The sequence below is a fragment of the Miniopterus natalensis genome, chromosome 6 (assembly GCF_054644295.1).
Source record: "Miniopterus natalensis isolate mMinNat1 chromosome 6, mMinNat1.hap1, whole genome shotgun sequence".
Lineage (NCBI taxonomy): Eukaryota > Metazoa > Chordata > Mammalia > Chiroptera > Miniopteridae > Miniopterus > Miniopterus natalensis.
Window position 1 is genome coordinate 57,136,084 of NC_142086.1, and position 17,368 is coordinate 57,153,451.

Consider the following 17,368-nt stretch of genomic DNA (forward strand, 5'->3'; position numbering starts at 1 on the left):
AAAGAAATGACTTCTTCAGATCACCTTTTGAACTAAACAAAATGTTTCCTTTTTTTCCCTAAAGAGAAAAAAACCCCCAGCTGCTTTGAAAATGCTAAATGCTAGTTAATTGTGTTTTTGTATAGCTATCTATAGAAAACACCATACTGTTCTCCAGCAAACCTTCAAGCTCTGCACCACTTCCCCATCTCTCTCTTTGATCTCACCCTCCAGAGCCGGGAGCCCAGCCAGAGTACATGTAGCCACTGTTGCCAGTGGAACTGGGGGTGGGAATGGGGTGGAGCATTTAGATCTCACTTCATTCAAACGAAGGAGAGGAAGTCAGTACTTTTTTAAAATTACTAATTGTAAACACTAAAAAAGCAAAAAAGCAAAGTGTGGTAATGGAAGTGAGATTCTATCTGGTGGTGCAAAGAAATAACTTTTAATTTATGAGAAATTTTGATTAATTTGCAAGACACACTCCACCACACTTGCTTCCCGGGAACCACCACGTTACTTAGAGCTAGAAGGGCTCCCAAGCAAAACAACTATGGAGATTCAACATGACAATGTATGGCTAATAACAATTTTCATCTTTACAGAACTAAATTCTGGCTCACTGCTCTTATTTCCATTATTTTTCTATCAATTCAGAAGTTTTTCCTATTAGAAGCTTCTACAGAATATCTTCCTTAAATCTTCTAAATGTTAAAAAACTGTCATACATTTCTAAATCTTTTAATCACTTCTACCACATCTTACCTATCAAATCAAATAATGTTTTTAAGTTTAGATAATAATTATCAAACTATTAACCATATTTGTTCTTTTGCCCTTATAACTGTTTTTATATATTTGATATTCAAAGTGAGCACCTTATATAGCCTTAAAGAAGATATCTGGAAAGAAGCCTTAAACTATAATTATGGGGGGGTGGGGGGGGGGAGTTTGTGTTTAAGAAAATTTTTTCCTTTAAAGGTGAAATAAAAAGTCATAAAATATTATTGATTTCCAAATTTGGTTAAGAACAATGAAACCCTATCTTACTCAAGGCCTAATTCTCCAAAACATGCTTCAAGCTCATATTCACTCCTCTAAACTTCCTTCTTTCCTTCTCTCCAAGTAAAATAAACAATTTTGAAAGATAGTTACAGACAGAATACCTCTACTGTCTTAGGGATCTCCTGAGAGGAGATCTCTGTATGTATTGCCTAAATCTAACTATGAAAATAAGCATACAATAATTATATTTTTAGGTAAGCTTATTTTAATAATTTAGCTAATTCCTAGTTTCAAAAAGATAGGCTCCTTTATTTTAATAATGTGGTTACATACACAACAATATATAACAAGGAATTTGCAGTTTAGGTGAAGAAAAGTATCAGTAGCTGTGAAAAAGGATAACATCCCCAATTATAACGGAGAGGTAAAGCAGCAGCACAGCACTAACTGATGCACTAAGCTATGTCACAACTGATCTTAAGAATTCGATTTTCTAAGCATCAATCATTACAGCATATCATAGGAAAAGTGTTTGGTAGAAATAATGTCAATACTAATTATTTTTCTTCATTTCAACCTTCAGATGAAAAGGCTGCTCAGTAAGTCAGCACACATTTGAAAATAATATTAGTTTTATACAGTGTCAGTCGTATTTATCAGGCATGCGTCTAGTTCCTGCCACAGGTGGCAGCCTCATTAATATTCATCTTTTAGCCATTAAGGTTTTCTATCTCTGCTTTGTTAAATGAGGCAGTATTTGCATCTGTCACAAGAGAGGAAAATGACTCTCTCATAGTTGGTTGAAACTGTTTAAAATGTATTCTCTTTTTGGCAGTGGCAGATTTCAGGTCTGAGGCTTAAGCACCTTGGTCCACAATGAGAAAGGTCAGTAGCCCTGGGATCCTACTGCTATCCCTATGGCTGTTAGGTACAGCCTGAAAGAGGGCATTCAGAGAAGGGATCCAGAGACAAAAAATGACAAAACAATAGAGGCCTAAGAGGCAGGTGACAGTAGAAGGAGATGACTAGAAGACCCTAGCCCATGGCGACATTCAGGGCTCAGCACAGCCTTCTGCCCAATTTGGCAAGGCTGACCGAATTCTGAGTACAGAAACAAATGCAATTTCAAGACAGAAAAAAAGAAGAGGATATTATATAACACTTTTTAAAAAGCAGTTTTCATCTCAAAATACATGCCAAAGGCAAAATACATGAGAAGAAAAATATTCCAGATATATTTCATTCAACCAATTAAAATTCAATGATAAGTAGAAAAAATTGCAGATCAGGGTAATAACCCCAGCAATTTTACTAAGGTCATAGTCATAGTTTGAGGATCCTTCTGGCTTCTTGTTTATAGGAAGTGAGACCAAAAGTCACAGAATTGTGAGAAAATTCACTTTGTAGAAGTAACACAGTAAAAAACAAAGTAACAAGGCCCCTGTTACTTAATAGGAGCATTCTAAGAACTCAGTCCTCCACTGTATTGGACATTTTAATGGACATATTAAAGTAAAAGAGCACCAGACCCATGTCTTTTAAAACAGGCACTTGAACCTGCATTCCAAAACAAAATAAAAATTCAGACTTATTTAAAATTTTTTTCAATTAATAACTGAAAGCTGATTAATTATCTTCAACATTTTCCATTTAGAGCAATTCACTAAAGGATCTGATTTAAAAATACGTCTTCCAAAACAATTCAAATTTTTCATATTATTATATGTTTCACGGTCTGATTTACAAGAGTTAAGATTTACAATCTACAAGTAGTTTTTTTTAAAGTTTCACCATTTATTAGGGTCTCATCCCAGATGAGACAACAGCATCTTATTGGGCAGTAATTACAGTAACACCTCATTTAAAAGTCATTGACAGGTTGTGCTACTTTAAGTGAAAGGACACAGAATGAAACCAATTTTACCATAGGCTAATTGACATAAACAAGAGTTCAGTTCCTACAGCATCTCACTAACATCACACTGGAATGACATTAAGTGAAATGGTGCTGTCTGAGGACATGCTGCACCACATACAAAATAGTAAGTAGGCAGCTGAAGCTCTAACAGTGATAAGGATTTTTACCCTCCATAACCACTCCAGTCTGAGTACTCTGCACATCCCAAGGAGGTCTACAAGTGCTTTTCAGGGTTTATTTCTCAAGAGGGGACTTAATCAAGTCTTCATAAATTCATGCTTGTTTATTACAAAGATATAACTATGAAAGCTGGTGAAAAGAACTGAGAGTTTGGTGAATATCAGCACTCACTCATTTGATCATTCCACTCAAGAGGTAGACTTAGAGAAGTAATTCAGTGTCTAGTTACATTAAAATGTGTAAAATGATGCACAACTACAACTTCCCGTGGGAAAACTGATTTCAGAAGTAACAGAAATAGCATAACATTTTTAAAAGAAGTAACAAGGAATAACTTCTTGAATATAAGACAATAGGTTGTGAGAATACCTTACTAGGTGAGAAATTTGAGGTAAAGTATGATTCAACACTGTAACTCCAGAGGAAGATTAATAAAATATACAGGATGGACATAAAAAAGGCAAAGATCACAAAAAAGGAAACAAGTAAACAAAAACAACATGTGAGAAACAATGAGGAATTAGTAAAGTAAAACTAAAATATCAGGCCAGTTCTCCCATAGCATGCCCCAAATATGAGAACTTAGCAGATACGTCCCCAGGAAGATCCAGCGCAGTACTACCTAGTGCACGTAAGAACTGTCCTGCTGGCTGCAAGCCTCAGCTAGCAGGTGCCTACTGTCCTCCCCTCTGTGCTTGCTTTCAGCAAATTCATATGCTGAGCTGACTGAACCCTTATCTTCTTCCATCTGGAAGGACAGAAAAGCAACAAATCTCATATTACAGACAATACTCTCACTGTATATAGATTCAGAATCAAAACAGTAAGTTGGAGTCCACAATCTGTGAGGCACAAATGAATGTTCACACACCACTACATTCATTTACTGTCACAAAAGAGAGCTAACAGCAGCTTCTTACCGGGCATACAACAAAGCACACAAAATAAAGCCATGATTGTCCAATGCACAAAGTCAAATTAAAACCATGTTTCCCTCGATAAAATTAAATTTCTTCCATTAAGCAAATTCCTTGCCACCAAGATTTAGGGTTCTCATTGCAAAGATATGTCCCATTTTGCACCTCTCACACTCCCTTCTCAGACTTCTCTAACTGGACTTCAGCAGAGAAGACAGGTCAGTTACATGGCCTTTCAAATGTTACACATAGGTGAAGGGGGCCTGACTTAACAAGATTAATTCAATCCTTAATTTGAAATATATTTTTTAGTGTTAAATTTCTATTCTTTCATTTTTCTGTATTTGTATGACAGACCTTCCCAGGAGCATGTGCCCATAGCCAAGCTAATTGTAACCTTTCTTGAATTATAAAAAGTTCTCATTGAATAAAAACAAAATTTTCCTTATTTTTATGTATTTTCTCAGTCTTAGGACTGGCTAATAATTATTTCTATGAAAAAATGCTACGGTGAATTTCTTACACATATAAAATATAAAGTAGAATTTCTTGGTTTCAAGGGTACAATAAGTTTATGTAAAGATAGCTTTGCCTCTAATACAGAGGAGAAAATACTCAAAATGAGTTTTCTTTATTAAAAAAAATTGCTAATAGTTTTGTGTTAACGGTTCTTAAGAGGTATTACCCTGATTAAAGATTTGAAAGCTCTTAAAGATATTTGATATCTGTATAATTTTCCTCTCTATAAACAATTAAGCTACCACGGATCACACCCAGGAATACTGTTCAGTGCAGTTCAAAACCAAGATGTATTCAAAAATCATAGGATGCATCCGAAGATGTATATGGGCACTTGTTCTTGACCCAGTGGTCATTCGTTGCTCATTTAAGCAACTGTTATTTCTGCCTGGCCTTTGGTTGAGCACAGTATTTCTTTTACCTGTTTTTCTCTGATGCTAATAGTAAGAAAAGAAATCACAGTGTGTAAAATGATCATTTGATAGGTGATAGAGGCTCAGAGAGGTGAACTAATTTGGTTAGGACATATAGGGAGCAGTGCCAAGGGGAGCATTAGCATTCAGGCCCGCTGTCTCCCCAACAGGGCTCTTTCTCCCTTTCTTAGACCACCTGATTGGAGACTGGCTTGCAGCAAAGGCTACCTGACCAACATAGCCTGCTGTCACTGTGTTCTTTCACAGATATGAATGTCAAGCTTACTATTTTGTTACATCATTATAGAGCCTGAGATCTCTAGTTTATGATCTCCTTACCTCATTTTTTGCGTGGCTTGATTTAAGCCAACATATGTAAAAATATGATTTCATAAAAGTATGCTTATTCTCAATGCATAAGTTATCTTCACTTGACAAAAGAGTTTGCCAGAGTGTTCTTTTAATAATGAGCTCTCCTATTGCCTTAGAGTTAAATAATTCGATGTTCAAAAATGTGATGAATACCTGCTGTTTTCTGAAAGGCACATACAGATAAAATGTGATATATGTATTTGGCTCAACCAAAGGTGAAGACAAATCTTCAAGTTTGATTTTAGTTTTTGTTTCAAACAAAAGATTTAGTTGACTGCCACTTAAACACTCACTTGTGTATTTATTTACAGTTCTTACACCTTTGCAATTCAAAGTACAATATTTTAAAAATCTTGAAGCTACTAATAAAATCAAAAGGTCTGGGAAAACTTTAGAACAGCTCAAAACAATGAGCTCACAGTTCCATCAGAGGCCAGGTGGTGCTTTGCCAAAGCCACTTATCTGACCAAGTGAATGTAGAGATTAGAAACTTTGAGAATAACAAACACTTAAAAATATACATATATGATTAAAAATCCACAAAATACTGATAGAATGAGAAAATGAAGATTGCCAAAGCTAAACAAATGTTTTAGTTATATTACATTTTCTCTTCAAACCAGACTGGAATTAGAGTTAGTTTTGGTATCTTAATATCAACGGTTCTAAGATTTAAGCTTTTACTTTCTTCCATCAAAAGAGATATCTAGACTAATGTTTTTGTCTGTCTGTTTTGTTTTGTTTTTGGGGTAACTGACAGAATGGATCTGTCTGTGGAGATAAAGGTATATAAGAGATATAAAATATATGTTCAATTTACAGATGCACTAAACAGTAGCAAGGGCATGAAATGCTTCAGCAGCCATTACAATGTACAAAGACAAATAAGCACATAAATCTACAATGCAGACTAAGGCAAGATAAAAAATGAGCAACTCTCACTTTCAAGTAACAGAAACTTAAAACTTTAAATTTTATGATGAATTTTGGTAGCTTAAATTACTCAACATGCAGGAGCATTCTTAAATATAAATATGACAAGCAGAAGCATTAGAATTGTACTACAAAAAAAAGATGAAGTGTAAAATATATAACAAGGTATAGGTCTCTGTCCTGTTATGCTCAATTTTCATCTAAATTTTCTTCTCAATGAAGAAACAGATTTTTCTTTTTTAGGTTTTTATATACATATTAATAAAGGTCAAATTAGAGACAGAGCTGTGCTAACAAAAATGGCCCACTCTTAATTCATGCCTCTGCCCATCTTTTAAATATTGTTTAATTGACCTTTAGCATGCAGAAGTTAACAAGGTTCTACTCCTACTCTACCTAAGCTTGCTCAGCTGATTCCTTGCCCTCGACAATGGCTGCAGGGCGATGAACTCGTCACTTAAAGCAGCTGTGCTGGAGTACATCTACAAGTGGACAGAAAGGGGTGGGACATACACGCAGTCAGTGAGCTGTACTCACCACCTGAGACAGACACAGGACAAGCTTTGTAAAGACACATCTGTTCTCACAAGAGGAGGAAATATCATACGTGATACACATACATGACTGACATTTGTAGAGCTCTTGGCTTTCTTCAAGCTTACCACCACCACCCAGTTATTCTGGAGAAAAAGTTCAAAATAAATGCTGACAACTTTCCTTTTGATACGATTTTTCTTGCTACTTTTGGTAATCAATAAAATGGCTGTCAACTTTCTAATTATTATTCATTATTTGAACTCAGAGGTGAAAAGTATAAGACTGAGATAATAAAGATTACTGCCTGCAGCAAAGGAATAATGTGATACATGGGATTGGAATGACCATATACTGTTTAAGAAAAAAACAGCCCAGAAGATTCCTGAGTGGAAGCAGAGATTTCCTCTTTGGATTAAACCATAACAGAACACCTGTCAAGTCATTTAAAAGGAAATTTAGTGGGACAGAAAAGGGAGATTATACCAGCTTTCACACACAGAATGATTGATTTATTGCATATTCCATTTTTTATCAACTTTAACCTATGGTAAAAGAACCACAATATATATAAAGTACTTTTAACATTTTCTTGTCCTCCCTAAGGTACAAAATACTTCCTACATAATCCTTTAGAAAGAGGCTACCATATCAGAAAGATAACAAGGACAAATATTATCACCTTTTGTGATTATTAAAAAGTCTATGAAAATACACCATACTTTGCAAATGCACTGCCTATTACAGAATTTCTAAGGGTAAATGTAAATAAATCTAATTATTTACTTTTATAAAGACTAAAGTTTTTAAAGTGATGTCATTAATATATTTTGGTGAAATATAACATTATATAGACCAAGAGGGGGAGACCAATGTGTGTTCTCCATAAAAGTCTAGAAAAATATAATAGACAATATGAAGAACAGTATTCTGTTACTGTAAATATTTATATCTTAAGATTGAACAAGATAGGTAAACCTTTCTGATATATATTTAAATAACATATTACAGAGTAGAAAAGTTTTCTATACTGATTAAAATATATCCATAGAGTAATCAGATTATGTCAATTATTTAGCCTTATTTGAAGATCAGTATCACAGAGTAACATCCTCATCATCCTTATAATTGTTTTTTTTGTTTGTTTGCTTTTTAAATTGATTAGAAAGACAGAGAGAGAAAGGGAGAAAGAGGGAGAGAAAGAGAGAAAAACATTAATTTGTTGTTCCACTTATTTATGCATTCAATGGTTGTTTCTTGTATGTGCCCTGACTGGGGATGGAAGGCTAATTATGTTTTCACTGAGGACTTACTACATACAGGCCCAGGGTTAGGTGTTTTATATTTGTTATCTCTAAGAATCATGTAAGATAGTAATTATTATTCTGATTTTACAGAGGAGAAAACTGAGGCTTAGGAAAATGACTGGATTAAAGATATACATTTTATAAATGGTTAAAACAGTATCTGAATTAAGTTTGTCAGGCTTCAGAGCCTATGCTGCTTCAGAGCCTATGTATTAAAAATGTATATTGGTTAGGACTGAGTTACCAAAGTAAATAAAGGCTAAAGAAATGCTGATATGATCAACTGAAATGAAAACAAATGCACTGTTTAGGAAGCCTACCTCAAATCACTACTTAGTGAGCACATTCTATTTGTAGAATATGTAACTAAGTCTCCAAATTTAAATAAAATTTGCTTGGCAGGTAGCAAACATGTGGGGAAAAAATCTGAACCTAGGCAGAACTAAATGATAATATACTCAGTGTTTACTGGGGTGTAAAAGTTAATTAGAATGTATTCCTGAGGATACAGGTCCAATGCTATGGTATAGTTAGTAAGACAAATTAAGATAGACTTCTAGCTCATGTACAAGTCAAATATACAAACATGGCACATTCAACTAAAGAGCTACCACTTCTTGAGCATCTAATATGTGTTTGGACATTATTTAATTCTCATTACAAAAGTAACACAATAGACATTTCTATCAGAATTTTACCCATGTAGATACTGAAAGAGACTTAAAAGTCACAGGACTACCAAGTGGTAGACCTGGGTTTTGAACTGGAGTTCAGGTCCTAAAGACTTCTTTTATTTATTTACTTTTAATCTTCACCCAAGGATATTTTTTCCATTGCTTTTCAGAGATTAGAAGGGGAGTGGGGGGTGAGCGGGGAGAGAGAGACAGACAGACACACACACATGGGTTGGTTGCCTCCCACACACGCCCCAACTGGGGCCGGGGATTGAGCCTGCAACCGAGGTATGTGCCCTTGGCCGGAATTGAACCTGGGACCCTTCAGTCCATGGGCTGATGCTCTAACCACTGAGAAAACTGGCTAGGGCCCTAAAGAATTCTTAAACACTATGTAACATACTACTAATATTTGCTGTAGTTTAATATTTATTATTAAGTGCTCAGAGAGAATGTATTTTATAAAAATTCATTCTTTAAAAACTTAGGTTAAAGAACTTATTTAACCTAATTAAATAACCTAATTTAACCTAATTCAACTCTTTTGTTGAAAACAATATAACCTGAAAAAGTATAATTCAAATTCTAAGGTTTCTAAAGACATGGATATATATCCCAATTTTATATACACCTGATAGAATGCTGTGACAATATTATTTAAAATATGTTTACTATTATTATCTGGACATGATAGTATTATCCTTAAAAACCTGAAATTGTATAACAACAATGTAATTTTTAAAAATTATAATTTGTCAGGAGTCATACAATTAATAGAAATAACTTTACAAATATCGTATTTAACAATATTTATACAGCAAAATGCTTACTACAGAAATGGATAATTTCCTGTTTTCTGATATAAGCAAATTATAATGACAGCTATTTACTGTTAAAGATCCCTAAATAAAAGGTTTTGTATACAAAAGTGATTACCTGTGCCTTTTCAGTATTTGTAGGATTGAGCTGTCTGTCAAATACTTTCTTCACAATATCAAGAAACATACATATAACAACCATGAGGATTATGGCAAACCAAACAGAACCACTTGAGAGGAGCTGAAAAAATACAAAGTACATATTCTGGGAGTCCGAAAATGGCCTGGAAAGAAAGAAAGTGGGCTTAATAAAAAGAGAAACTGACAAGACAGTTTTTTAAATCAAGATACCACGTGGGTTTACATACGGGTTCAGAAACAGTGGGTTTACACACCCACTATATTCGAAGGTTACGATTTTAATTTGGAATACAAGTTTGGGACAATATTCAACATTTGGAACCAGTAATTAATTGAATAACCAATAAAACAAGACAGATTTTAATTGTTAGAAATAAAATCCAACTTAATTACTTTCAATGGCAACTATAGTTTCTATTATTAGGAAAGTGGCAAGTAGTTGACTAGATAACTATGTTAGTAGGATATCAAAATAATTACGTAGTAAAACAGCCTTAAGAGACCAAGAAACACAAGAAAAAGTATTTCACAAAATATTCTCTACTAAGCAACTAAAAGACTGATTACCCAAACCTTAGGTTGAAAAGTTCTACTTAGATGTTCTTCTTTACGAATATATTTTAAAATAAATGCACTCACAAATACTAGTTCTACATAGTAGTTAAGTATTGTCAAGATACTCTTTTTGGGTTTTGGTATATATCACTTCAAAAGAATATGGGGAATTAGAGAAAGAAATGAAAAAATGATGAACATTAAAAACAAACATTATAAACAAAGCATTATTCATAAGAGTATCCTTTTATGTTTCTAGGTGTAAGATAATTATTTAGCTAACCTAAGTTTTTCTGCCTACCTTCTATAATTTTTTGCCCAATACAGGGATCAAAGGCATAGCAGGCAAATGTAATATAAATTCTCCCAATGAAAGACTTTAGCTGTCCATCACTTATACATAATCTTAGAAAAGGCATTAATTTTTAATTTATCATAGTAGCTAAAAATATGATTTTACCAATGAAGATGAAGCATACTACTTACTTTTAAGAGAGAACTTTACTCATTCACAAAAATTTAATGGCTCAATGTGACTTTTTAATTGTGTATATTAGTAAATAATTTAGAGGTAATGTTGTTAGTGTTAAGAACATTAATTACAGAGTAAAACAACTGGGATTTAAATCCTAGGTTTGCTCTTTTTAACCTCTGGGATCTTAGAACACAGTTTCCATATAGAAAATATGGAGACAATAAGATTATTGTGATGAATCAATGTCATATCTTAGGTAAAACACACAAAACACAGTATTCAGTAATTGTTAGTTTCTTTTTCACTCTATATCAGTAAGAGCAACTGAAAGACGTATGCTTATTATCAGGATAGTATCTCAAAATTATTTGTTCATAATAAAATCTATCACAATAAATACAAGAGTGGGGCAAAAGTAGGTTTACAGTTGTGAGTATACACAAAACAGTTTATTCTTCCATTATTAATTATTGTATTATTTTCCATACTAATAACTCCTACGTTTGCCCACCCCTGTATTTATGAGCAGAATCAATATAATTAAAACATAATATAGTCACTCACCAGAGAATCCCTCCATAAAACAAAGAAAATACAAAATAGAATATAATAGATCCCCAGGTAACAAGATGATTGATCCAGGTCCAAAAATGAGTTTCCAAAGCCATCTAAAAAAAAAAAAAAATTTTTTTTAAATCCTTAATATAAAATAAGTCTTTATTTTAATCTCTAGGATAAAAAGCATTGAAATTTCATGAGTACTTTATTTTCAACTTTATTGCCTGAAACAACTTGTGTTGTCTTACATTACATACAGAGATGCAAAATTTCAGAGATGAGTAACTGTGGAGTTAATGTTTTTTTTAAAAATATGTCTTTATTGATTTCAGAGAGGAAGGGAGAGGGAGAGAGAGAGAAACATCAATGATGAGAGGGTCACTGATCGGCTGCCTCCTGCACATCCCTGACTGGGGATCAAGCCCGCAACCCGGGCATGTGCCCTGTCCGGGAATCGAACTGCCATCTCCTGGATCATAGGTCGACGCGCAACTGCTGAACCACACTGGCCAGGAAGGTGTTAACCTTTATTTAACCATAAAAATCAACAAGGGGCTTTCTGAAATAATGAACTTAAAAAAGATTTTTGATGAAAATGAATTATTAAATAGCAATCAGTATGACTAAAGTAGGAAAAGGGAAAAATATCCATCTATAGCTAAAGAAATTTAACCATGAATTATACAGATACAAAATGTGTTCATGTGTCTAATTTCTGTACTATACCTTTACTGTGACGGTAATAACCATGACTGTGAAGACCAAGGTGCCAAATGTCCAGTTTCCAAACATCTAAAGAGAAAGAATAAACCCTTATTGCATTATGTGTCACCATGATGCTAAGTCAGAGATAAGGCAGAAAGTAACATCATTCTTTACTAAAAATCACTTGCATTATTTTAGCCAGTTACAACTGAAATCTGTGACTAGATTAGTAAAGTTAAAGGAGTATGAGAAGAAATACTATAAGCATTACTATGTTCATTATTATTATCCACTGCATAACACTATCAGACTGGAAACCCAAGATGGGTTTGGAATTGTGTGGCACAGATTGTTTTTATTTAGAATGATATAGTGCTTTATTCCTGTCCCACAGTAAAAATAACAAAACCCTGTTCAATCACAGTTATTTTTTGCAACCCTTCCAACCAGAAGATACAGCAAGTAACTTGCCACTGTATTTCTGGATACAGCATAGGCAGAGCAGGAAAAACAAAATTACACAACCAATATCTGAAAGTTAATGGTCAACAGAATTACTCCTCAAAGGATTCCTTATAAAAATGGTGTTAATACTAGTCAGAAGGTATTCCCCTGGGCTTCACAGCAAAAACTTACACAGTTTATTAAGTTCCACAATAAGAACACAATCAGAAGTTTATGTTAGCTCAGTTCATAAAGTAGTCATAGTCCTTACCGCTGGTTTAAAAATTATTTAAGAGGCTGTTTTATTATCACAGATTTCTAACAATTAGCATTTACTTGACAAATTACTTAACATCTCTGTATCTCACTTTTTTCATTTGTAAAGTGGGGAAAATCTTTTAGGTTTTTATAAGCATTACAGTATGCAAAAAGACAGGGTGCCTGATAGATAAAAAGCAATCAGTAAGTTACCGTCAACAATAAAATATCAATTAATGTTTTTTTATTTAAGGGTATTTGAGGAATTTGTCAGAAGAATGAAAAAGGGCATATTGAGCCCCTCCTTCTTTTTCTGCTTTTATCATCTCTAGAAATAACCTGGAAATACTGAAAATCAGTGGGTCTCACTCTACTCAGCTCTGGGAAGAGTGCCAGTCTCCTCTTTCAGGGCTATATGGACAGGTTTTAGATGCAGGCAGGGAACTTGTGCCTGGATGTGGTAACAACTGCACATGTCTTATCACCCACCCCTCAGTATCTGGTTCTACAGGACCCAGATTGGGGCTAGTTACATGGAATCTTTCTTAGAAGCAGAGCTTATTTAGGGCTTCCTCTTGCATTCAAAGAGGGAGCTGTAGGAACACATTCACATGGTCATGTGTGTGTGTGTAAAATTAGCAAAAATAATGTTTTATAACTGCGATTGATTAGTTAAGACTACTGTCTCTTTCCAATCTGACTTCCCTTTGAGTTGGTGATGAAGTGAGTGGCAGAGGATATTTTGGGGATCTGGCTAAAAGAAGCTGAGTTGGGCTTATTATACTGGCTTCGGTTAAGTGGGACCTATTTATATCACTCAGTTATTTTCTTGTATACTTAAGCTTGTACTTACAGTTGTATGTTTTTTTTGTTAATCCTCACCTGAGGATATTATTTCTATTGATTTTTAAAGAGAGTAGAAGGGAGGAAGGGAGAGAAGGAGGGGAAGAGGGGGCGAAAAGGGGGGGGAGAGAGAGAGAGACAGAGACAGATACATGGGTTGGTTGCCTCCCACAGATGCTCCAACTGAGGCTGGGGATCGAACCTGCAACCCAGGTACGTGCCCTTGACTGGGAATTAAACCCTTGACCCTTGGATGCGAGGGCCGCTGCTCTAACCAGTTAGCAACACTGGCCAGGGCAATTGTATGGTGTTTTTTTTAATCTTAAAGAAAGCCTGACAAAATGTGTATGTTTAAACTATACTAACCCCAGCTCTGCCCCAGCTCAGATGAGACATGCTCAAAACACTTTCAATCACTAATCTGCCTGTTTTCTGGATTACTTCTTCTAACTGAATTTGTTACCTAACTAATAAAGTCAAACTTGTATTCCAAATTAAAAAGGATCATTCATCATTCATTTGTATACTCTGCAAATAGTAACTGAGCATCTATTACATACCACGTACCATTCTAGGCCTTGGGGATAAAGCAATGATAAGATAAAGTTGCTGACCTCATAGAGCTTACACCTATTGGAGGAGACAGATAAATAAACCTTGAGGGAGAGATTAGTGCTATGAAGAGAAGTAAGTGTACAGTAAGGGGCCAGTAAGTGACAAAAGGTGAGAGAGATGGGTTTTTACAGGAATGTGCTGGAAAGGCCTTCCTGAGCCAGTGATGTTTCAGCCGACCTGAATGAATAAGGGAGTCAGTCATAGGACCATGTGAGAGAAAAGCATCTAAGTAGAGAAACAGGAAGTGCAGAGGTCCTAAGATAGGAACAAATTGGTACGCTCAAGTAACAAGAAAATCAGTGTGGCTTATAGTAGGAACACTAGATGATTTTGAGCAGATTAGACAGATGATCATATTTTCATTTTTAAAAGATCATGTGAGCTGCTGTGTGGAGAACAGACATCAGGAAGGGGAAAAAACTCTGTAGTGCTTCCTAAGCATACCAAAAAAATAATTCATGCAATTAAAAGTAAAAAACTTAACACCAAATCCTCATTTCTCATCTAAAAATGGTGGGTCATAATCCCTCTCCAAAGGGGTTATTGTGAGGATTAATGGATATGGGGCATGTAAAGCACTTAGCACAAAAGCAAGCACTAAAAAACAGTAGCTATTATTAAAAACAATTCTGAAGTGAAAAGCATGCAGGGACATGAACATACACCCTTGTATTAATTCATTTTTGAATGGTAAAACTGCCCTGTACCTTGAGTTTCATATTAAGATTACATTGTATTTCCTTTTTGTTTTAATTTTGATTTGTATAAAATTTTATTAAATAAAAAAGGTTAAAACCTTTTTATAATTGAATTTTAACTTAATATCTGCAATTTTATAATTTAAATTGAACTTCACTTTTATGTTTTATAACAGAAAGTTATCAAAAACCAAATTAAATCAAACCATTAACAATTACAAAAAATATATATTTTACCTGGCCATTTCCAAGCAGAGATATATCTTTCCCCATTAGAAAATAGGATCCAAAAAAGAAAATAAAGGCATGACTGAAACCCAGGATGGTCCAATAAAGAAAAGTTTTAATGCTTAGTTGACGGTTTTTACTAATATCTCTGTAAATTTTTTAAAAAAGAGGAGAAAAAGGAACATATTAGGACTCATTTTTTACCTACTCAATAATCATTACAATTTCATAATTATAAAACAGATAGATTTTTAAAAATTATCTGAAAATACTGGCAGAAAGAATAACCATCAATTTACAAACCGCTACTTGTAATAATATCATACTCCTGTGTAACAATTTATAGTTCACATACTACAAATTTATTTTCTCATTTGATAAAAAAATATGATATAGGCATAATGCTTTAGTTTAATTGGAAAAGTTGATTTATCTGTATTATATTCTGGTATAAACATTCAGTCACTCTTCCATGATTATTCTTTTTAGTGGAGCCATTTGAGTTAGGTTCAGCACTGAGGCTCCCAATCAACATCATTTCCATCAATATCTATCATGAGAAGAACAGTCTTTGCCAATCTTGGGTCAAGCCCAGTCCTAGATATCCTCGGAAATCAAGGTTAAGTTATTGCCATTTCTGGATAACTGAATACCTCTATAAGAGTGGAGGTCAGGTTAATGTGGAAATCATAAACTGATCCTGAGGAATGGTTCTACATCTTTGTGATTACTTGGTTCTGTGGAACCAGGATTAAAGCAGAAAATATGAGACAAGAATTAATGTCCCTAACCCTACATTTTACATTGATTACTACTCATAAATTTGGCAATGCCAGGACATAAACTACTTTTTTAGAAACTCTAGAGACAACCAATTACTGAATAACTTTATTTGTGTACATGAAATGGAATATTACCAGTTTACAAGAGTAAATCCAAATTATACAATTGCCCAATGCATTACTAGGATGAAAGTGTTCATTCCTAAAAACAGTGGAAACATTATTGTATTCAACAATTATAAACCATACACTACCTAATATATTTGCTTATTTTTAAAGTACTTCTAAAAACAGATAACTATATAATATACTACTTGCAATCAGAAATGTTATGGACATTTAATACTGGAAAATTCTTACCGATAGAGGGTGGGCTTGTTCTGTAATACATGAGGGTCTATATGCTGTTCCAGTAGACTATATATCAGAATAGGCAGAGAAGTAAAACAAATATTGTATAAAGTCAGGTACACGCTGTCATACAATGTCTAGAAAGAGAAATTGGTAGAAATTTTGAGATTCTAAACTATGTATTATTATTACTTATGCATATAAAAACAGAAGCATATTAAAAATAAGCATAAAATTATGTAGTTTTTTCAATTTATACAAAAATCCATTTTAATAATCTCAATTTGTTTTTGACATAAGCATACACATATAATGTTCACAGATTTATATTCTTTGTGGGAATTAGAATGTTTTGTTATGTCAAATAATACTGGAAGTATAGTGAATTGGATCTACATTTCAAGATTCTCCACAATTCGGTCACTGTGATGTAATTTTACACAATTCTCTTATATGCTTCCAGATTTTTCACTATTCCTTTGATATGCTACACATTAAGTTTTGCTTTCATGGTTCTGTGTTTGCATCCATGTCCTACACTTCCTTTAAAGCATGATTCATGAAACTTCACACATTTATGATAACTTCCTCTTCTAAACAGTCATACGTGCTACTGTTGGTACTAGTTTGCTTGGCACTTTGTCTACGCTTCACATTCTGTTTTTATTAATACTCTATCTTTAATTATACTGTAAACTCCCTGAAAACTTAATCAAAATAAGTTAGCTCTCCTTGTCATATGCTCTTTATTCTTTATTCCATTCAAGCAAGCAAACACTGTTATAGGCAATCAATGCCTAAGCAGATATTTAGAATATGGAGTTACAGATTGTAAACAGAGGAGAAAACAGTGAGCAAGGATAGAATAAAACTCAAAAACCTAAAATAATTAAGCTCTTGTTATTTCAATAAATTTGAACAAATGTCTTGATCAATTAGAGATGTATAGTGTGGTATGTGAAGAGGGTGCTCAGTCAGTCAGAAGCAGTTATGTCCAAATATGGTTTAGTTATTAACTTAGCTGTGAGATCTTGGGTGAGTTACCGAGTCTCTATGTATTTCAATTTCCTTTTTTATAATGTAAGATAGAGTAGGTCAGGAATGGGAAATATGTGATATGTGTATACATGTGCTCATTATAGCTAC

General features: G+C 33.9%; 1 protein-coding gene across 1 annotated transcript in view; it reads right to left on the reverse strand.

The window, feature by feature from the left end:
* The window catches only part of ATP11B (ATPase phospholipid transporting 11B (putative)), a 91,042-nt gene that overhangs the window by 11,051 nt on the left and 62,623 nt on the right, over positions 1-17,368 (reverse strand). Inside the window, exons 24-28 of the mRNA XM_087818290.1 lie at positions 16,232-16,359; positions 15,099-15,237; positions 12,025-12,090; positions 11,305-11,408; positions 9,688-9,853 (exon numbers count right to left, since the gene is read on the reverse strand). Of these exons, the coding sequence (XP_087674416.1) occupies positions 9,688-9,853; positions 11,305-11,408; positions 12,025-12,090; positions 15,099-15,237; positions 16,232-16,359 (603 nt within the window). The remainder of the gene's footprint in view (positions 1-9,687; positions 9,854-11,304; positions 11,409-12,024; positions 12,091-15,098; positions 15,238-16,231; positions 16,360-17,368) is intronic.